Here is a 23,711-nt window from a genome sequence, read left to right as displayed (position 1 = left end):
ATAACTGATCTAGAAATTGTCATTTGAGGGGTGAAGTCTTCCTTTAACTCATTAGATTTCAAGGAGCACACTGGATATCACTGCTATGGAATACCCATTTTTCTGAAGCATCTGGAAGTAGCACCACTATCCAAGAAATAGACCTACACCACTGCACAAGAACGACTGTTAAAATGACTATTTGTTCCTGACTGACATTTATTATTATGCGAGAATAATGTGCGTTGTGTGAGGCATGAGTATGAGTGGTGAAGAGGTATTGTGTCTCTAGTGGTGGCTTTTGAAAAGGAAATGCTGGCAGGCACAGTATAACAAGCCATTCATCCCGGGTGTGAGCGGATGGAGGGAGGGTGAACGAGCCCCGGGCTCCCTCCGCAACCATAACTGATATTTCCTCCTCATTGCCTTTTCATTCTCTCAACGTTTCTCACCCTGCAGATCTCCAATTCTCTCTGCAATTCTCTGTTTCTCTTTCTTTAGGCCAGCCCTGTGCTCTCCTTATTTCTCAGCAATGATGGAATGGTAATAAGTAAGGTGAGCTAAGGTAATCAACCACATACAGTATATATTGAACACAAAAGTCCTTGAGAGACTATTTTCATAAAGTGTGCATGAATATAACACTTCTCATATACTATGAATTTATATCATGAATATTTATGGCAGCCGGCAAAGGTGGGTAAACTATTATTTGTCAAGTTTATATTCTTTAAATAAAATGGCAGGTAAAGAAACTTCAGTGGGTTTCGCCCTCCACTTGCATTTCTCCTCCTTTCTGTCCTCTGAAGCACTTCACCTCTGTTATACCACTTTAGACTCTTTATTTGCCTTCCCCTAACTCGCTCACTTAGCAGAGTTGTGTTCATTTGTGAGAGGAGCCAAGTGCTTCTCTTTGACCTTCAACACAGGTCCACAGAGAGACGCACAGAGCAGAGGAGACCTGTCCATCAACGGACTCGACACAGACAGTATGGAAGCGCACACACGTACAGTATATGCACACTGCCTATATGTGTATGTGTGTGTGTGTGTGTGCATGTGTATGGCTTTGTCCTGCTGACGTGGATTCTCTTCCTCCTGGAGCTCGGCGTCTCGCAGTTCATTGCCATTTATCACCCTGTCGGTTCTAATGCCGCTGTGTGTAACCAAACAGCCATGACAGAGCTCCCGTTTCTCGGGCATGTAACTTAATTAATTAGCCGTGTAGCAGCTCAGGTGATTGACGGGGCTTTTACTCTGCAGTGACTTTGCACATACCAGTTTCTGTATAAGAATTAGCTTTGGATAGACTGGAAGATGGTGTGTGTGTGTGTGTATGTGTGTGTGTGTGTGTGTGTGTGTGTGTGTAAACAGGGAAATGTCAGACATCAGTGTGGGCCTGTGTGTGTGGTTTCATGTGCTTTACGAGTGTCATCCTTTCATCATTTTCCATTTTACCAACTTTTGAATGTCCACTTAGGCTGGCTTCAATGACTCCCTTCATATTTGTGTGTATTTTTGTGAGTTTTTGAAAGGTTATGTGAGTGTTTTGCAGGCCTTGGAAAGACAAAATAAGATCTTTTAACTGTAATTATATTAACGATCCAATTAAGAATCAGCAAATGCATCCTAATTCAGGCTGAATAAAGCCAAACACCAGTTTTTAATGTTAAGGGATTTAAGTGTGATAAATTTCTCAAAATACAATAAAAAACAAAACATATTTTGCATATCATAATCAGCCGTTAGTGATTATTCTAAGTGGGAAATGCAGCAAAAGCGGCTGGTAATTTGAAAAAATAATAACTCTAATTCCTGCATAAGCACTATACTTAATAAACTCTTAAAGATGAAATTAAGAACATCAATTTCAAAGCTCTCTCAGACTGTTACAGAGTCCTTTTACAGTCACTGTGATACACTTCTGTTAACACAAGTCTGTGTGTGCTCTTAGCTCATTCATACCTCCTGTTTGTCGTGCAGTATGACCGTGCCAGCCTGCTCCACCACCTCAAACACCATAACGCTACATAAGTCTCTCCGCACAGACATGGTCATGTTGGCAAAGGCAGGCAGCTGGTGCATGAACTCCAGTAGTTGCTCTGTTTGGGAGAGAAGAGAGCAATTGAATTAAAAAAAAAAAAAAAAGCTTAAACTCTTGTGAAACATGTAAAAAGCCTGTATTAATATAACTTGTGTATCTAAAGCAAAGCAATGCTTCTCAGGTGTGCTGGTAAAACACTCATTGATTCTTTGTATTGACGAACAGCAGCATTTCTAAAACAAACTATGGACTTTTAAATGGTCCCTACTGTGAGCAAAGCCTGTTCACACACATCACCAAGGCCGATACCAATTCAGGTACAAAGAAAAAACCCTTTAGAAAATGTTAAAATTGTAGTCTCAAGGCTTTCAGGAAGAAAGCATCAGTACTCAAAATACTACCATTTTTCATCTTTTATACAACCTGTAACCTTTCAGAAATCACACATCATAATAACATACACACACAGAGCACAGTATATCTTAACTGTTTTCATCCAGTAATAAGCAGAGCATACTATCAGTGCTTAAAATTTCCACACCTAAATGAGAAACTTTCACACCGTGTTCCTTCCCTACAGATCTTCTGTCTACTTCCTCTGCACTGTGGCCAAGAACAGAGTGACCTAGCTCCAACCTGCACACTGTGCAGCCTGGCTAAGCAGCTCCCTTTTATTCCCCCTGCTGTTATCGCCTCATTCATTTCCTCTATTTCTCTTTGTCCTTCTTTCCTTTGGTCTTTTAAAAAAACTGGGTTAATCAGCCATGTATTTTAAGTAAGTCTTAGTGTTTTTAAACAGTTTGAAGTGCCAGATGGTTGGATATTGTCAAATGAGGAAAAAAACAGAACAGCAAAGTTTCAATTTAGTACATGTAGAGTGCTATGAATGGAAACTAATCTGATCTGGTGAGCTTAGCAGAATAAAGCTACATTAAACAAGGTAATTTAAGTAAAAATAATATAAAACAAAAAGCCTCTTCTCATCACACTAAAGTTTTACAGTAACTTACAGTAACCTGGCAAAATTTACCAACATTGACTGATTAATCAAGTACTAATGGAAACTACATCAATTAAATAGTTGTAATCCTGTTATAAATATTTAGACGTCGTCATTAAAGATTGTTTGAAGCACTTGTTCCCAACCTTTTTGGCTTGTTACCCCTTAAAGCAAAGCTGTGCCTTCATGCCAACCCTCATCACTTTACATATGTTTATAGGCTGTGAGCAATTCATTCAATGACTGATTTTTCTCTCCAAGTTACGTTCATTTAAATATTTTTTAGGAGCAAGAAATGGTGCAATTATCCAGGCGAATGATGGATTAAATTCTGAAAAAAAAAAGAGTTTTCATAGCAGAAATGCTTCAAAGTCTTTTAACCACTTTGCAACCCCTGAGATTTATTACAATATCCTTTGGGTGGTGCTGTTTGGTTGAGGGTACAACCCGTGATAGACTGAAAATATCTCTGCCCAGCTATTTAAGCAAAGACTTCCAGAGAGTCTCTGAATGGGACACAGCAACTGAGCCGGCAAAATACAATGTAATAGCAAGTTACGACAAAAATTCCAGTTTGGTAAAAGGTATACAGAACAAAACTGAGTGCCTGACTTCACGGAAATGAGATGCTCCCTTTTGACTTTTTACTGGTGGTGTTGATTCAATGTTTTATATTTGCAAAACTAAACTCAAGTGAACTTCACTCATGAAAAAATGTATTAACATTTTCAGATACTAGGGTTGAACCTAGAGACATCTTCCCTTCAACGCCTCCATCTCTTTCCTCTGAATGAGCTGAGTGTGACCAGTCAGTGTTGAAGGCCATGAGAAGGCCAGCCTCCCAGCAGGCACGCAGCAGGCCAGGCCTTTACAACTCCTCTCAGCTCTCTGATGTGGTCACCTTCTCCTCCAGGACCCCACTGGGTCCCACTAATGAGATCGTTTCTCTGATTGCCTGCTTAAAAATACACACTGGAAGGGCACCCATGTTTAGAGACCACTGTGAGGGGTCTTTGTGTGTCTCCTCTGTGCTTACTGAATGATAGATGGTGTGTGTGAGGGCCGTGTGTCGAGAACATGAAGTCTAAAAATAGCAACTGACAGCCCTTGGGTGCATCCAGTGACGTATGGGCACATACTGTGTAAGTGCCTGCTTCAATTACAAGTAAGTCCATTTTACTGAAATGATAAGTGTACTACTCATTGATAAGCAAGTAATATGAGCTTTTGGAGCTATTTTACACTTCTACATACCATTTAAAGTCAACGTGATGACAAATTACACAGAAAAACAGTTGGACTTACCGATGTCGTCATCGTTGCGGTCGGCCGGGTCTTTTTCCAGACACTCTCGGACCAGGTCTCGGCCCAGGAGGGTGTCTGAAGCTCTCTCCAGGTCCTCATCCTCTTCTTCTTCTTCCTCGCTGTCCACCGCAGCCTCTGGAAGTCCAGACAGGTCCACATCGCCTAGCTCGCTCTCTGTGGCCTGCAGCAAAGACAGTGAAGAAGGCAGCACAGTGGTTGGTAACAGCACAAGGAAGGTAAGAAGTAGGACTTCAGAAAAATAGCATTGTATGTCTTCTTAGAAAAAAAATATCTTATGGATATTCATGGCATGTAATGATTTTAGATTGGGTTTTATTTTACTTAGGATTTAACCTGCAAAAATGGCTATCTGATGCTTCAATTCCAGGAATAACATGACCTAGACATTAATATTGGAGCAGTGATGTGAACCATAACTAGATTGTTTGCTAGCCTTGAAACCTGCAAACGTTGTAACATAGTTCTATTAAATTATTGGGATATGAAGGGGGCACCAAACACAATTATTAAATATTTCCTACTGTGTCAGTTTCTGACAACTAGTCAGTCAGCTATGGATTTAAACAGTACCTAGGCTTTGGAAAAAAAATGTGTTTTAGTTAATTGAATGACCTTAAAATGTGTAAAAGATTTAAAACTGTCAAATACCCCCTCTACCTTTACAGCTCTGGTCCATCCACTCTATATTTTATGAGGATTTTCAGTGATATACCTAAAACATGAGGAATAACCTTGAATTGAGCAGCTGTACCTGTGACCCTGAGTTAAAACCCCGACACCAGGTCCCAAACTAGAAAACAGAGGCAAACAGCCAAATATTTAAATCCAGCAGCAATAATTCATATTTAACCATATTTCCCCGGTGCGGGGCAGACAGATGGTTGGCAGGGTACGGCTCTAAAGGGGCATAGGGGCATTCAGGTCAGGTGGGAACTGAACCATCGACCTCGAGGTGGAAAGAGGAGCTCCCGAGTGGTAGCTGCAGCATTACAGGCCATCTGTTAGCCCCTTGCAGGTAGTGCTTATAACAAAAAGAATTGTCTGGCAGTCTAATTTTCCCCTCAGTCTGTCTATTCTTAAAACAAATTGTTATTTATGTTTTTAATTAATGTTTAAAAAGACACCAGGCAGGAAATTCACCTACTCCTCTAGCATTGGAATCTTTAATGAGTAAAAACGTAAGCAGGAAGGTAAGAAGGTAATGCACTGTACTGAATTTTATTCATTCATTCATTCATTTTCTGTAACCGCTTATCCTGTTAGGGGTCGCAGTGGGGCTGGAGCCCAGCTGACATCAGGCGAGAGGCAGGGTACACCCTGGAAAGGTCGCCAGACTACTACAGGACAGAGACAGACAACCATTCACACCTATGGCCAATTTAGAGTCACCAATTAACTTAGCCTGCATGTCTGTGGGAGGAAACCGGAGTACCCAGAGACAACCCACGCACGGGAGGGCTTCCTAACCCCGGGGTTCTAACCAGGAACCCTCTTACTGTGAGGCGACCATGTCACCTGTTCTGTATTTATGGTTTACTATCATAAGGAACGGTTTGAATGGACCAGAGATAGTAACTATTATGGATCCTGAGGACTGGCATGACTGATTTTGTTGTTGACAAATGTTTAGTTTTTGCTTAGCTAAGTATATAGAAGTAATATATCAAATTTTTGGAGTGGTACTGCAAATTTCAAGTAAGAGAAATTTATGTGACTATGTTTTCATTCTTGTTTATACGTTAGTGTATCATTTTCTTTATTAAGTGTTTTACCTTTGGCTATTAGTGGAGAAAAAATGCATTGCTGTCCACTCACTTTATTTCAGTTTCTGTAGTTGTTTTTTTTGTGTGTGTCTGTTTTACAATGTCCATGAACAAAGGGCTGGGCGACATACAGAAAATCACAATATTTTTGGTCAAATACCTTGATATCGATATTGCAAAAATATTGTAGGGTTGACTACTGGTGCTTTCACAAAATATTTACATGATAAGATTTTTGATAATGTGTAGTAATGTGGTTGTAATGACTATGTGGGTGAGCACAAGCAATTGAACGACTCTAACGGTCTGGTAAGTTACATCACTTCACTGTGATGCAGCCTTGAAAACCAGGTAAAGGCAACACTAATGGTATGACATTATCCGAAATCTAAGATGACATCTAATCACATCACAATACTGATATAATACTGATTTATTGCCCAGCCCTACATACACCTTGTTGTCGTGGAATAAAAAGCAAGTCTAAAAATCGAAGACGACCGACGGACATTAGCTTGTAGACACAAATATACATACACACATATTGATTTAGAATAGTGGAGTAGATTTGATTGTGATTTAAGGGGTTGAGACTGGTGGAAAAAAATAATTTCCTACTCTTTACATCGCTGTACAAGATGGCCTCCCTAACCAACACTGCAATCGACATCTTGGTTCTATGGAGACTTGGTACCTGGCCAAAGGGTTTTATAGGTTTCTCTGGAGGAAGGGGGATTAAGCTAACAGTCCTTGCCGAGTTCAGGCACGGGTCCACTCTTGTTTTCATAAATTAGATTGGACAAGCATTTTAGAGGTCTTTTAGAACATACCAGCTACTCAGCTCTGTCCTGTTTCAGGTACACTTCATTTGGGGAATAGACAAGCAAGAAAAAAATACTTTCCTGCCCCAAATAAAATGTAAAGCCTGATTTTATTTTCTTTGTCACCAATATTAAATGACTGACACAATAAGAGAGAGCTATAATGATTTAATGATTGGACTTTGTAGAACAAGGCAGAAAGCTTTGCTGGCTGGAGCTGCAGGATAAAAAGCGGCTAAAAGGGAATCACATGCAGGGATAAATACTCCATCTGTATTAACCTGCTGGACAGTCAAACCAAATGTCTTAGCAACAGCTTGTCCTGCAAATTGTTCTGCAGTGTAAAAATATATTTTTCTTTTGCTCCATCTCTAATTTATTGAGTCTTGGAGGAAATTTGTCTTGTGTATTTATCAGGCCAACGCTGTGCAGAACAAGACAAAGGCCAAAAGTGCAGCGGTACTTTTTAAAGTTCCCAACAAGAAAGAAATATCTTCATGCTGTCAGATAGAGGCTGTTACATAGGTTGTTAAAATCCTGCAGAAAAGGTGGCCTTCAATTTACAACTTTGTAGGAAAATGGAGAAAATGGAATCCTGAGACAATAACACCCCGCCTGTCCTCTGGCCCTCTGCCACTGACATATCTCTCAGTGCTTTTGAGAGCGTAGTTCATTCAGAATGCAGGATGTGCCCTTTCAGTCCAATTCCCCTGGTCTCAGACTGAGTTTGAGCAAGGAGGACATTTCCTAGAGACGAGGGACATCAGCTCTGCCCAAGAACCCCCACATTTACAGTGCTGTGACAGAATAGCAGAGATAGAAGAAAGGAAAAATGAGGGAGGGATGCACAGAGGTTCAGGATATTGCCAAGAGATGAAAGAGAGGAGGGAAAAGTGAAGAAAAGAAAAGCGTGATGTGGGAGGAATAGAGAATAATAGAAGAATGGTGGGTGACTGACAGGAGAGTGATGAGAAGAAGGGAAAAGGGCAGAAGGGAGGAAATGGAGAAATGAGAACAGGAGCAAGCTGGAAAGTTTGAAAAGTTGGCGAAGAAGGAGTAAAGTGAACTGTGGTAAAGGTAAGAGAGAGAAAAAGAATGAGTGGGAGAGACCCATAACAAAAACAGTTGCATTGACAGCTGAAGACCACAACTGACTGGAGGGTCAGCGCTTTAAGACAGCTGTAAACAAACACAGAGCTGGGTCAGCAACAAGCTGATGGGATCAGAGCCGTGTGATACATATCTAATCTCAGGCTGAGGAGATCAGGTCTCTGTGTTAAACGTCTGACCCAGGTTGACCTGACTTACATCAATCTGCAAACGCTCAAAGACAGGCGGAGGAGGGAGAACAGGTTGTGGCAGATAAGGAGGTTAAAGTATGTGAATTATGTCATTTCAGTCTGTTTTTTATTGGGAGCACAGGTGAATTTCTGCTGACACTGACTAATGGCTCCCATAATTCCTCTGAGGTTACTAGTTTATTTTATTTCTTGTTCCTTATCCTACTGGACTGCACCACTACAACCTACTGAGACAATGAGGGATATTTACTGAGGATCTGCAAGCTCATATTTTATTTGCTCTGGCAGATCCGTCTGGTCCCCCTCCCAGCCAACCAGATCCTGGTCAGGCCAATCACAACAGTTCATCTAGTATGGGTCAGGTTTGATGCGAGGATTGACAACTTCTGGAGCCTTTGTGCTCCACACACAATACGTAATGACATCATTTTTGACTCAAACACCCTCACACTGAAACAACGGTGAGCAAAATCCCAGTTTAGTAAAGAGGAGCATCATTGAGGCATTTGAGGTAATCAGTATGGCTGCGGCTGATGTGGAACTTTCTGATGAAGTACTATAACTGCAACACCCGCTCACGGATATGCAAGTCCTTTGCTACACCACAGCTCATCTCTGCACACTGTGATCTGTTTACATTTGTCTGTAAATCAGCTATGTCATAATTAGCTGCTCTGACTGGTTGTAGGTCTATCCAACTGTGTCCGCTGAAAACACCCCTTGGAAATCAAAAATCAACTAAGATGTTCTAGACGAGTTCGTACCTTCGAATTGGTCTGCCGATGCCAGGCTACCATAAGACTGCACAGAGACTTTGCACGGGTAAAATATGAGACAAGTGTATATTTTGGTTCATCGAAAATATATTTCCAGGGCTTCCTGTCTCAAAATATCCCAGGAGGGGATGGAAATTTATGCAAATAGCTGCTGCGACTAACTTATCATTGCTGACTGACCACTGCTGCACAGGAAATAGTGCCTGAAACATAATCCCTCTGAAAGCAGGTGTAAAATCTGTGGCTTTTTTTATTAAACACACACAGAGGGGGAGTGAAAGTGAAGCCAGGTCTAAGCAGTGAGTCAGAGAGAAAGAGAATCATCAACCACATGAGGGTAAACTTCCCTACATCGACAGCAGCAAAATACTGTAAGTCTCTTTGCTTCAAAGTATACACCGTGTGAGAAGTTCTACTTTGTTCAACTATATTGGGTTAGTGTTTTCATGTTCTCCATGATTATACTGTTTAAAATGTATTTGTTGTGAGTAAAATAAATCCTATATAGTGGTATTTAAGTATATTAGCATCGTTAAGATTCTTCACTGAAATGAACTTGCTCATTAGTTTTGTAGCCAGCAGCGCCCATTGATCATACCAGCTCATTAACTTGTAACTAGCTCATTAGCTTTTAGCTAATGGACCTCGCCAGGTCCACTGATGAATGCTAACAATGCTAACAAGCTGGTGTCAAAAGGGAACCCTGAGCAAACCATGCACACATACACAAACGTGTATAAAGGAAACTAAAATACTTCAGCACCCTGTGAAGAAGAGCCAAGGCTGAGAAGTTAATATTAAAAGGTTCTTGGATCTATTACGGCTTTCTGTGTAAAGAGGGGAGATTAGGAGAGCTGAGGGATTAAAATGATGAGATGACAGCCTTGTCATGTACCCCTTTATGGATTATTGATTCACAGCCATTTTAAATACCCCACACTGAAGAGAGGCATTTCATTCCAAAGCACACTGAGCTATTGAATGCTCAGAAATGTCACGTAAAGGTGAGGCTGATACAAGAGGAGAGTATAAAGACCTCCTGGTCCGGCAATAATACTTTTGTACGTTTAACATTTTACACTTTGTGCATTAAGCCGGGTGATTGCCATAATAGCAACCACAGAGAGAGCTTCCTTGTTTGCTGACATTTAAAAGCAAGCGTCACTTAGGAGTGCAGGGGTCAGAGTCACGACACGAAGACAACATTTTTTTAGTGAGTGAATTTATATTTAAAAGGACGCAATCAACAAATTTTTTAAAGGTCTACATGTTTTCAGTGCTTTCATTAAATGAGTATGTGTGTTTGCCTTGTTTTAGCTGATTTGTTTGTTTATGTAATGCCAAAAATTGAGGGGAACAGAGGGAAATGGAATATTTTCTGATGTAAATAATCTCCTACAGTTGCCTCATGCTCAAGGATTCCTGACATTCCTGTTTAGGAAAACCTAAAGTGAGCATTAAGTCTGACGTCATCTGCATAAGTGATGTACACTGCATGTCACGCTCTCTCAATGCCCCTGCCAGTCTTCAATGCATACTACATGTGGAAGCAGACCAATGACATATCTGCAATGCACTGACAGATAGTACAGCTTCTATACCTCTGGCACAGGTATAGACAGAGCGTGAAAGGTTAGGTTCATTTCCTTTAAGTGACCTTTCGTCCGCAGCAGGAAGTAAAGAGGGAGACGGATCACCAGGATGCACAACTGATGCACAATAAATAGCGAGGAGGGAGGGTAGAGGGTTGACGGATATGCCACAGGTAGACAGAATTGGAGCAAATCAAGCTGGGGAGAATCAACCATCAGGAAAACACTTGTGCCACAGACCAGATGTTGTCGCAGTGTGGTGGGTTACAATAGACAGAAGGGGCTTGTCACTGAGTTGGAAAGGATTCATTATTTTTTGTATGTAATGTAATAACGGTGGCAGGAAAGAGAGAAACAGTATTGTTCATCAAAAGTTTTTTCTTTTAAATTGACAGTAAAAGCAAGAGGATATTCCACAAACTTACCACTTTAAAAAAAATCTTCAAAGTTTGATATTTATGTTAAAAAATACAAACTTTCACAGAGCTGACGCTTAAAAAGATCATCTATATGTTATGATGTAATTATGTATAAACCCCCAAACTGTATACATCTGTAAACATGTTGTTGTTTGTTGGTTTAACCACAAAAAAAGGAAAAGAAAACCAATGAGATAGAGTGATTCAAACAAGCAACGCAGCACCCACCTGGTAAATATCTGATAAGCTGCTACTCCCCGAGTCACTGGCGATGCTGCATCCTGATTGGCTGGGAGGCATGTGCATCACCTGCTGATGGGCGTGGTCTGTTAGGTGCATCTTATTGAGGTCAGCAGGAAGCTGTGCAGACAGACAGGAAGTCATAGAGAGACAGAGAAAAAAATGAAGACGAGGATATGAATTCAACAGAAGCAAAAATACAAGATTACACGTACACGTAGCACACGTAGCACACACACACACACACACACACACACACACAGCTGTTTAATCAGCCTGAAAACCAAAGCTGGTTTGGCACTGTTTAACATGTTCGACTCCAAGATAATTAACATGAAGAGGATGGAGCTGAAGACACTTCAGACGGCTGTAAATTACGATCCAGAGCTGGAGTCTGATATTATTTCTGACTGACAGATGAAAGTTGGCTGGTTTCATATTTTTGGAGTGACCTTAACAAAACAATGAAGCAGTAAATCCTGGCAGTGGCTGTCTTATTAGAATGGCTAAGACAGCTTTCATGTTATCTATGTGTGAATACAGAATAGACCAACATGTACACAAGAACACTCAAACTCATTTCGAGCCACTTCCAAAGACAGAAACATATTTACTCTACACCCAAACAAATAAAGAAATTAACACACATGCAAATACACCTCCGTTGCCGTACAGACAAGCAAACACATCAAGCTGGCCACAAACAATATAAATTCCTCACACAGATCTGTTCACGGCTGGTCAGTTTATTTACTTCAGGATAAAAAGACAATTTGCACAAGGCAAAGTTTGAGCATCGATCGTCCGAAATTCATTTGTTTCCATTTTGTTATCACTTCTCTCAAAAATTGCTCACTCCAAAATCCAAATTGCTAAAAGCCGATTCTCAAATAAACCCCTCAGATTCAGAATGAGACCAAGTTGTCAGTCAAGCAGCCAGATGACTTTTAACGACCTGTGTGGGGGAGGGAGGAGTGTTTCCACAAAGACGACAACGTGTAAACTTTCACAGACAAAAACTGCTACGTAGCCCTATATAGTCGGTGAAAAACAGGTCACCAGATCAAACAGTAACCATGAAACTGCCGTGTCACAACTTTCTAGCATACCTTAAAAGTAGAGTCACTGCACCAACAGACTGATCACACATAATTATTGTAATGTTAACTACTTTCAAAGTCAAATTTAAACAATAAGGCCAGTGTAACATGATTATGGCAAATAATTCCAATAAAATCAGGCTAAATTTTGTAAAGATTTATATGTGCATGCTGCTTGACCTGGGCTGGTGTATTGGGTGCTTCAAGAAGGTCTCGGTGTGGTTATTTTGGTGCACACCCGAGTGTGATTGCTGTGTGTGTGTTGCCTACGTGACATGCCATGTCTGTGCCCTGCATATTTCGACTGTATTGTTTTGAGATTAATGAATTCAATACCTTTAAACACTTTTTAAGGGTCTGAGGGCACCCTGGTAAACAAACCCATTTTCATCCTCAGCTTGTGTGCTACTAAAACAAATCAACACATCCCGGTGTGATACTTTATCCTCTCTTAATTACCAAAGTTATTTACACCATCAATTAACTGACCACTTGCTGAGGGAATTAATAATGCTAACATCAGAGAGATTTACATTAGGTGCATACAAAAGAATCCCCAAATACAAAGCACAGGACACCTCAGTAAAGATGCTGTTACACAGAACATAAAATACCCCCTTAAACCACATTAAAAAGAGCTCCAAGAAAAACACTGTAAACCTGACTGAGGTCTCACGAAAGCAGAGAGGAGCCTAGACTCAGATGCAATGCTGAAAGATTTAGAAGCCCTGCAATGCTGGACGCATCTAAACAGTCAGTCAATAAGAAGAGACACTCAACCCAGTGTGTACAAGCAGGTCAACCAAAGGTCAAGTCCAGGTTGGTCTGTTTCTGCTGCAAACAATATTTAAAGACTGCATGAGGATGTTAAATATAGGATTGCCTGCGGGTGGACAAATGAACTCAGTGCCCCCTGTGCTGAAGAAGGAAGCCAAACTTCTAATCCTTAAGTCTTACCAGTTTGGATTTGGGCAGCGTGAGAGAGGAAGTCCTCCGGCGACACCGCTCAAACCTACAGCACACCTCCTCCATCAACACATTGGATAGCGCTCGCTGTCCAAACGCACACATAAACACTCGCTTAAATCGCTCACACCAGCAGTTGCACATACAAAGCCACACCAAGCCCAAACTGAAGCTAGCTGAGGCTGCGAGGACCCACAGTGCCAACATGCAATATTAAAGACGCTGAGTCTGGGGGTGCTGCCCCCTCAGTGCTCTCTTCTAATAGGCCTGTTGTACTGTGAGACCCCATCAGCACTTAAACCCCCCACTCCCCTGTTCCCCAAACCCACAGGGAAACACAGCATTGAGGGGCGGAGTTTGAGAAGTTCAATGGCTTGTTCTTAATGTGTTGCATATTAAAGGAGACACTCAGTTTAATGAATTCATGTACGCTGGATTTACAAACCAATGGGGATCCATGACATAAACAACTAAAATCCATATTTATGATACTGATTTGGCTCAATTTACGATTACGTCTTTTTTTGAGTGCCTAAATTGTGATAAGCATGCACTATGTAATGCCCTAAAAACCTATCAAACGGTTTTACATATTATTTTACGTTCATTCCTCTCTGATGTGTGTCCATTTGTACCTGGTCGCCTTTACCTTAACAAGAAATGAGAGAACGCACTCAAGCCTGTAAGATGTAATACATAGAGCCACACACTGCAGTGAAGGCAAAAGCAATTCAGGGATTGACTTATTATGGGCGCACTGATTATTTATTTACGTTATCAGCTGGCATGAAACTTTCCAGCGCTCTGTTTCGCCCAAACCCTGGTCGTGGGAGGAAATCAGCGTTATTAAGTAGGAATCCATTTGCTGTAGATTTTTTTGGACTAATTATACAGCTAAATATACGACTTGTTTGGTCCCTTAGTTTGGCAGAAGCTCCCTACAGATTTGCTCACATACACGAAAACACTTCACTGCAAGTTTAGTTTCTATAAACTTTCGGCATTAATGTATCTGCTGCCTTCTTTCTTTCTTTTTTCCTTTATACCTTCAGGGTCCTGCTGCATTTCTCTCTATCACTCACATAATTTAATGATAATAGTGCTATTAGCAAACACTTAAACAGTGCACTTCTAATTTCAAAGTGTACCACTGCCACGTTCACACGCACGTACTGACTCACAGATATCTGACGTTAGTTTTAGTGTGACTGAGGGAGTATTTAAGCGAAATCCATTTCCCATTAGGTATGGCAGTGTAATGAATTGTGTGTTTCACTTATTGAACTGCAGGCAACACCTAGTCTTAGATTGTTATTGACTAAATCACACACATATACACAAGCAGAATTCTCTACACTCATCACTGACGCTCGCTGTTGACCAACACTCTTCACTGCCAGAGAAAGAAAGAACGAAAAAGAAAGAGAAAGCGAGAGGGGAGGGGGACAGAGAGCGATTGCTGATTTCATCACAGGTAAATACATATTGATTCTGTGTGATGGAGCAGTTATAAACCAGTGATGATGAAGCTCCCACCCTGCATCCATTTGATACATTCAACAGAATCCACATACATAGAGACAGAAATGGATGTGTCAAACTGCTGAGTCGATCAAGACTCAGGGAAAAGAAGCACACACACAAAGCATACCCAGAGAGGATAAAAAATGTGGCATCTGATTGAAGAGCCAGACCTTCATCTCCTTAAGATCATAAAGGGAAACAAGAACTTTGGAGATCTAGCAGCAACATTCCTATTGGAGTTGCTGATAGTGAAACCTGGTGACTCAAGAGCTGCTATAAGGAAGAGTTGTGTAAAGGAGGCAGAGTTTAAAAGGTAATGGAAAAGTTTGACATTTTAAGGAATACACTTAAGCCCTTTTCAGACACATAAAATGTAACACTGATGGCTCCATCTCGCTGTTCAAGTATTGGCTTTGTGTCATTCAGACAGGTGGTGACTTTTTACGTTAATGCTCCCTGCAGTTTCATTCAGATATGGCGGCACATTAATAGAAAGAGCCCTGTGCTTGTGCAACATTTGGTACCTGAAGAGGTGGCGAAGAGAGACAGAAGAGCACTGAGCTCAAAATGCTATAATAGCAAAGGCAGAAATGTGTTTCTTGTTCTCTCACAGGGCGCATCAATGATTCTGTCTTTCGACAACAGTCTTTCAGCAGAATTCAACTTTAATGTTTGCTCTGTTGGGCAAGTGGGTCAGAAATCTACTTGCCCAAAGTAAATTGTTACTTGCCTCTATACAAATTGTTTTGTTTTATTAGGGGTTAACAAATAACAACAAAGACCCAAGTTAACTGTCCTGAAATAGGACCCACTTTTATCTGCTTTGCTCTCAAACTTACAGCAAACTGTGCAATACACAGCTGGAGTTTCACCCACATCCTCTGACACCATCCAATTAAACTCATGTTTGTCCAGGATAATTGAAATGCTTACTTGCGCTTCGATGTGTTTATTTCATTTTTACCAATTGCCCAATCTGGTAAGTGAGTTGCTGGATTTACTAGCCTGACCTGGCATTTTACCTGCCCTGGGCAATCAGGCGATCCTTACTGTTGAGCCGTTACAAGATTACAATTAGATATGAGAGATGAAGTCCCTGAAAAGTGTGTTTTGTGGAGGTACATGGGAATGAAATAGGGCACGTACAGACAGAGGGAGTTAATGTGTGTCTGTGAGTGTATGAGAGAAGGGAGGATTGAAGAGGGAAGTCTGGTGAGGGAGTGATGGGAGCAGTGAATAATTGCGGCGGTCTCGTGGCTCTTATTCACACCACAGACTTAATCCTGCTCTAATCCTCCTCTTTCCCACTCCCAGCAGGCTGAGCGGTGTGGGGGGGCGTGGGGGTTTAGGGGGTCTCCCATTCTCCTCATGCATTAAGGATGAGAGTTACAAGATTAAATATAAATGTGCAAGGTTCCTTCAGCTGTACAATTCTATCATGTCAACGAGAGGGCACAATCATGGAGGATCAAGCTGGCTGTAAATGTTATGTCGCAGTCAAACAGAGCGAGCACCAATCACCTACGGAGATTAATACTCGTAAAATGAACTTCATCGTAATAACCGCGAGAAATGATTCAATTCAAGAAAGATACTGGAGCCAAAGAGAGTGAAAACCCAAAAGAAAAAGCCTGGAGCTGTCAGAACATCCAAGTTGTTTTCTAGCTTGGTGGCTTATAAATGAATAATTGGCTAATGTTGTAAACAAAGAACACTACCAGAAGGGCTGGGCAATATTTTCTAATATCACTATGTGTTTATGATACTCTTGTCAAAGATGTGTGATGATGTATTTGTTCATTCAGCAATCATAAAATCCCCCACAAAGACATTGTAAAGACTTTGTGGTAAGAACTAAATGAAATTACACGAATAAAAGCTAGTTTTACAACGTTTTTTTATTTGTTTGTTTTCGCTATGTCGTTCGAGACCCTAAGAATCCTTTCCTCCACCCATCCATCAATCATGGAGACAAGCACATTAACTGGCATGCGAATGGCCACTCTGCTGTTTCTGGCTAATTTTATGACTTCATTTACCTTTTTGTAGACCAAGACAAGTCCCTGAAAACAAAACAAACCAGTCAGAACATATTAAGGTGATATCTTGTTTTTCTATCTTCTATAAAACCTTACTCTGTTTCACTTATTGCATCCAATTTTAACAATGAGATTAACTAGCTGTGGGCCTGAGTGCTCTGTTCCCCCTATTTCCTCAGTGATAAAATGGGCTATAAAGCCCAGACTGGTCATTTGGCTACACAGACAAGAGACCGGGTTTCCCAAAGGCATTTTAGTGCTGGGATAATCTTTGCTACATTGTAGGTCAATGCACAGAGAGATGTTTTGGGAATGGGTTTGGGAAACCTTTAAGACATTAATGGATGAGGTCTGGTCTGTCTGGCATTATAGTCTGGAATTGGCTGGTTAAGGGTCCCAGAAGGGGCCACACCATTAAAACACTTTTTCAATCAGTGCTGCTACTTCACTTTGAATTAACTTTTACATTAATTATTAGTTAATAGTTTTCTGACCCAATATTGTTGAAGCGCAGAATTCATTAGGATGCTGAGATACTATTTAATGACTTCATGGCAGGACACACCTGAGACTTCACTAAACCGCTGCTGATCAGAGGGAGAGAGAGACATCTACACAGACAGATACCTAGACAACCGCAGACACAGAGGCCGGTAAATAAAGGAGGATAAGTAAGAAGATTTATCAAAAGAGATGGAGCATGACAGAGACGTACCCACCGACACACAGAACGAGACAAAGAAGAACCAAAGAAAACGCAACAACAACACATTATGATGAATAATGAAGAGGACAAATGGCTTGGCTGAGTAATTAAAGAAAATGTGATGAGGCTGATGAATCCTGATGAGGATGATAATTAAAGCGGGTTCAACAAACAATGACACCAACAAAGCACAATGAATATTTAAAGGCAATGTTGCATTTGGAAAGAGAAAACAAAATGACAATATCACAGAGAGAGAAGCATTGTTCAGTGTCGCCAAACAGATGCTGAGGTGTGATGAAGAAAAATATCTCAAGGTTGTTTATTTTACAGGAGATCACTGGGAAATCTTTGTTTTAGCTATACATGTACTGATATACTAAAGGATGCACAGCAGAAGTAAGGTGGTGGAAATTGTTGTTTTCATGTTCACAAACTAGACATGAAAGAGGGCTGCTGCGTTCAAGATCAATGTCCACAGTCTTTAACACTATGCTCAACCAATCAACCAAAAACATACACAACATACTTCCCTCTTGTAATACCCAATGATCTATAATTATATCAATAAGGGATTGTGATGGTCCTGCAGGTATGAAAGGCTAGTGCTGAACACTCATTCTAGTATCATTAATCGCCTCCCAAAAAGAGCATCATTCCTACTGACTGATAATGTGCACAGGCTGTAGAGGTTTAGGGAATAATAACAATTAAGTCCTGTTTTAGAGCTGGCTTTGCTTCGCTACTCATGACCCCACAGCTGAGTAAATACAGGCATGGTAATGGATAGTGAGGTCAGTGGTGGGGTATCTGACATAAACACAGGCGGCCTGTAGATGTCAGCAGTGACAAACTGCCTTGACATGAGTAGAGTGGTAGGCCAAGCAACACAACTGTCACTCAGCAATGGGAACAAAATGATCATGTGTAAGTAACTATGCACATAGTTATTTGTGTTTTACTTAATTCTTGTGCTGAAGTACTGCAGATACTTGCAGGTAAAACATTTACAATGCATTTTTGATATCTAGCTGTTCAGTCACACCCACAGTGATTTATAAAGGCTGCAAAAATTAAGTGAGACCCATTTTCTAGATCACTATTACCACTTTGACAAGAGACTGGGAGCCAGAGTTTTCTAACAACTTTTTAAATAGGAGCTTTAGAGAAAAATGTGTTCATTAAATCCCACGAAATGCCTTCCCACTCTATATTTATAGCATAATTACACATTAAAACAGGAAAGCCTAGCTGTTAACATATGTCTTCACTCATAACAGCTGTCAGCATGTGTTGAGTTAGCGCTCAGAGCAGGTTGTTACACCAGAAACCACACCACAGACAGCAGCACTTCACCTCTAGACAAAGACACAATGTGTCTGCAGTCTCACAGCACTAACGAGTTATCCTTCCTTTGATCTAACACTTAACTTGATGTCAGACTCCAATTTCCGCTGTTTTTTTTCCATTTCTCTGGTCTCTGAGTCGCTTTGCATTGTCTCCTTCTGACCGATCTCACGTCTTCACTTTGATCGTCTTGGTTATTAACGTCTGCATGTCCGATGGTTCACTCCCTCATTACAACCTCCGTTCTCCAGTTTCCCTGTCACTAATATGGTCTTACTTTCTGTCACCTTCATCCCTTTCTGTCTATTTTTTGGAGATGTTCTCTATTCTTGCAATTCTTTCCCGACTGGACCAAACCCCCATTTTTGCTCCCACACTCAATTCTGCATCAAAGAGAGCAAGTCAGACTGCAAGTAGCCTCATCAGACTAGCCAGGTGAGAACATTGGCTCTGCTGTCTGAATGCCACACACACACACACACACACACACACACACACACACACACATTTTGAGGATCCAGATTTAGCCCTGTAGCGCTACAGAAAGCTTTGATCAATCGAAGCCACTCTTGGCTAGGTCTAATGTCGAAAGAGGAGGACTATGTCGGGAAACGCACACAATCATGAGCAATACAAAGAGGAAAACACATGCATATACACACACACAAGTACACACTCACATATATGCACAAAGGAATGCCTGCCACAACCCATACAAACATAAAATACACAAAATCATGCCAACCCACGCACACAGATAGAGCACACTATACGTGTACTGCATGCGTCTATGGGCTCCATTCAGTAAAACATACACTGAGCTGATTGAATAGGCACAGCACACAGCCAAGCTCCACTCTATTACTGGCAAGTCCACAGACGGCTGGTTGAAGATACAGTGAAGGGAGACAGATGGAGATGGGGAGAAAATAGAGGGACCTGAAGTGAATATGACTGAGTGAGGGAGAGATGGGGAGACAGCGAGGGGGGCAGAGTGCAGCATATGATTGAGACTGGCTTGAGTGTGTGTGTGTGTGTGTGTTTGGGAGAGAGAAAGCAAGGGTAAGGGACGCAGGGAAGAGCGTATAATAAAGATAGGACTGAAAGCGAGCGGTGGAATGAGGGTGAAGTGAAAGGGAGGGGACAGATGAAGATAAAAAGTCTCAAATATTCTCTTAAGAATTCAATTCCCGGTCCAGTCCAGACGACGATATCTCTGGCACCGTGGCAGTGTGACTTTGTGTGTGTGTGTGTGTCTGTACCAGCTGGGAAAAGGGGAGATGTAATGAATTGAAGCTAGAATTGGAGGTGACAACTGCAAAGGCAGGCCTCAGTGAAAGGGGAAGGGGAAAGAGAGAGACATAGGGAGTGGGTGGAGTTAGCAGGGGACCACATGAGGAGATGAGAGCTCAAATACTGTCAGGCAGGGAAGACTGCGTGTGCATACACACCAACAAGAATTCAAACACATGCTTTCTCTCTGTCTCTCTCTCACATACACATTTCTGTGCTTCTCACAGTGAGACCACCTCCATCTCCAACCAGCCCTACTTTGTAAAAACTAGGGCTAAAAACCTTGACCAAAATATAAATGTGTTACGACTGCATTAATCTATTCGACTGGACAGCAAATGAACAATGCTTTAAATATGTATGTTGCTGCAAAGAAGCTACAAATTCTAAAATGCTGATGCTTCACAGATCAATATAATTACAATAGTTTCAAGGTGAAAACCCAAGCTGACTAAATGTCTCCCCTTCTGTTCAGTTATGGCGCTGAAAAAGGACCAGGAAGAAAAGTGTTTTGCAAAACATTATGATGTCACAATAAAGTTGACCTTTGATGTTTTAGGAAATAAAATGTCATCACTTGATCAGTTTATCCTATCAGACACTTGCGTATACATTCTTGAGTTTTGACCAAAAAGGGGTTTTGTTGATCCATCTTCGAGTCCAATTGGACGTTTGCGCCAAAGTTCAAGAAATTCCCTCAAGGCCTTCTTGAGATATCATGTTCACGAGAATGTGACGGATGGGCATCCAACCCAAATACCTAATGCCTGTGGCTTTGACACCACTCATTCGTTCAGGAGGCATGTACTGCTTCTGTTTCTTTGCAAACATCCTTTGATATCAACACAGATTTTTAGATATCCTGCTCCCTTTTGCTCATCATGAGGAACATTACTCAGTTGATTAATGTCCTTTATGACATTAGAAAAAGCTTTTTTACTCTGAAAAGATACCCTTGATGATGCCATGGTGATGCCACTGGGGTTATCTCAGTTTCAGCTTTACAAAATATGAAACAGAAGGCTTGTGTTACAAGATGAGGGTATAGAGTTTGAAATCTGTGGACATTTAACAGGCAGAGAGACTCTCATAAAAGATGCCATCAGGTCTCATTATGGGAAGTGCAGAATGCAGAGTTTTTGGGTGTGTGACTGCTACTATGGACTTAAGTCAGAATATCTCAGCCTCTGCTGCTGTGACTTTGATGATGGTTTATTAAATCTGTTTCTCACAAGGCCCCAAACTTCATGGTGACGCAATATCACATCAATGGAGTACCCTTTTAAGAGCTAGCCTAAACTTCCACAGCGAGTATACAGCATGTTAAACTTCAATCAAAGAGACAAGGTTGTGCAGCCACTGACACTTAACATCAGCTGCACAATACTGGCAGAAAAATGGAATTGTTGCATTTTCCCGAACTGTGTACCTACTGTTCAAGTTTGTTTTGGACGAGGAAATGAGACACCAATGGCAGCTCGAAAGAAAGACCTTTTTTTTCCAATGTAAGGGGATTAAGCATAGCAACACATTACCTAGTAGTGAAACACATTTTAATCTCAGTTATGGAAAAGAACAGCATCCTGTGATTTGGCAGGCACTGCTTTGTGAGGTACAAGGTTCAACAATCATTGGTTGGCAACTTTTTAGCCTGGATAGACAGTGGGCTGGCAAGCTGCTCTGGTGGATAAACAGCTATTAGTTGGCAGTTTCCACTCTTTGTCGTGCCAGTATTGTGACAGACGGGATGCTGAATGGCACTGTCACCAACACTGCCGAAGGCCTGTGACTTTTGCCCCAGTTGTCTGAGAGTGATGAAGGAGAGAGATGCAGACAGGAGAGGCACACGGGGAGAGGAGGAAGGAAAGATAAACAAAGGAAGTAAATAGCAATGGAAGGAAAGAGGAAATTATGTGTGCAGTTTCTTTGCCCTCGTTTCATGTTTAATGAATCATCCACACATTCTGAAATCCTGGTGACATTACTGTCATTGCAAACACAGGGATTGACCCTCAAACAATGCACTGTGCAAGAGTGTCACGGTGGAAAAGTCCACTATCCTCTCAGAGCGGTATTGTAATATTTTACTGGAATTGAAACTGAGGGTGTATGTTTCCACAGAAAAATGCCCATTCTTGAAATTGGAATGGGTGGGGCAGAGTTTTAATTATTTCCGCAAATCCCAAGTAATGTTGTGTTACATGGAATCAGGCAGATGGTAGACGGCAGACGGACAACACCGTGTGACGGCATGGAAAAAACAAACGAACAGAATAAAATATGAAAAGTAAATTTATTTTGTGATCATTATTTTATTGAACTTTTCTGGTAATGTCCGGATTGCTCATCCAGTTGAAAGTTCTGTCACGGAAGAGGTCAAAAGTTAAAATATTTCGACTCTGAACGGCAATGCCATCGACTGTTACCGCCGCTGATATTCTTTGCCGGCCTCACCTGATTTTACTATCCTGGTCTCGTCCACTAAAATGATATCCGCTTTGATGTTTCCTGTCTCCCTGATTCCATGTGAGCGCAGCATTACCCTCAAATCTTGGCTATGAAGTCCCAAGTACAGTCAAAACTATCAAGGCAGGTAAGGAACCAGTTTCAAGTGAATTCCAGGTCTCTCACTTTTTGCTTCAAGCTTAAGCAAGTCAGTTCCCTTAAGCTTGTGCAACATGACCGGCTGTGATGTCAGAATTTAATAGAGATTACAGAAACCATGCAGTTAATTTCACAAGAAATTTTACAAGAACTCTTTCAGTAAAATACTCAACTTGTTAATGTAACAGCAACCCGAAACATGAAATCATGTCTCAGCCGCCCTCCCTTCCATCGAAATAAGCTACGCCAGTCTGGATTTTCTCGGAGAGTAATGGCTCAAAATTGGCTTCATGCTCATTCATCCCACACAGGCTTTACCACCCATTCATTTTTCTGGTGGCTTACACAGTGAGGAAGGTAATTAGCATGGGTCAGCACCCCTGCAGAGTCAAGTATTCTTCTCTGAGGACTGAAGGTATTACAATCAGGCTTTAGTGGAAATTCCTTCCAGTTGGCATCTAGAGAGAAAGAGTGTGTGCATGGCAGCAGGTAGCAGATGGCTGTTACTGCCAAACAATGTTAGATGTTTCTGAAAGGAATGCTCAACCTGTCGCAGCCTTTCTACCCTCCTCCTCTGCTTGCTTTATAACCCGTGTGAGGACATTTCCAAAACCCACAGCACTGGGTAGTTAAAGTCTACATTTTCTGATGGTCGTTGGCCTGTCTGACGAGGAAAACCTCACCCCTCTTTTCCTCCAGGTGGGCTGAAAGAGAGGATTTATTTTCTGCAATTTCAGCCTTTTCTTGCTCTTCCACCTCCTCTCTCCCTCATTCATCTTTTTTTTCTCCTACCCGTTCTATACTGTGGAAGAACAGTATGAATAAAAATTGGTGCTATGATAAAAGATCCATATGTGATTTTGATGGGGTT

At 41.3% G+C, this 23,711-nt stretch overlaps 1 protein-coding gene across 8 annotated transcripts in view; it reads right to left on the bottom strand.

Moving 5' to 3' along the window:
- LOC126388377 (rap guanine nucleotide exchange factor 6) overlaps positions 1–23,711 on the bottom strand; it is a 183,240-nt gene that overhangs the window by 48,478 nt on the left and 111,051 nt on the right. For all 8 annotated transcript variants that reach the window (XM_050041484.1, XM_050041485.1, XM_050041487.1 and 5 more), the window contains 3 exons: positions 11,250–11,381; positions 4,329–4,509; positions 1,945–2,081 (listed from right to left, as the gene is read on the bottom strand). In XM_050041484.1, the coding sequence (XP_049897441.1) occupies positions 1,945–2,081; positions 4,329–4,509; positions 11,250–11,381 (450 nt within the window). The remainder of the gene's footprint in view (positions 1–1,944; positions 2,082–4,328; positions 4,510–11,249; positions 11,382–23,711) is intronic.

The sequence above is a fragment of the Epinephelus moara genome, chromosome 3 (genome assembly GCF_006386435.1).
Source record: "Epinephelus moara isolate mb chromosome 3, YSFRI_EMoa_1.0, whole genome shotgun sequence".
In the NCBI taxonomy this organism is placed as follows: domain Eukaryota; kingdom Metazoa; phylum Chordata; class Actinopteri; order Perciformes; family Serranidae; genus Epinephelus; species Epinephelus moara.
The sequence above is the reverse complement of the archived record's forward strand: the minus strand, read 5'-3'. Positions and strand labels throughout refer to the sequence as shown.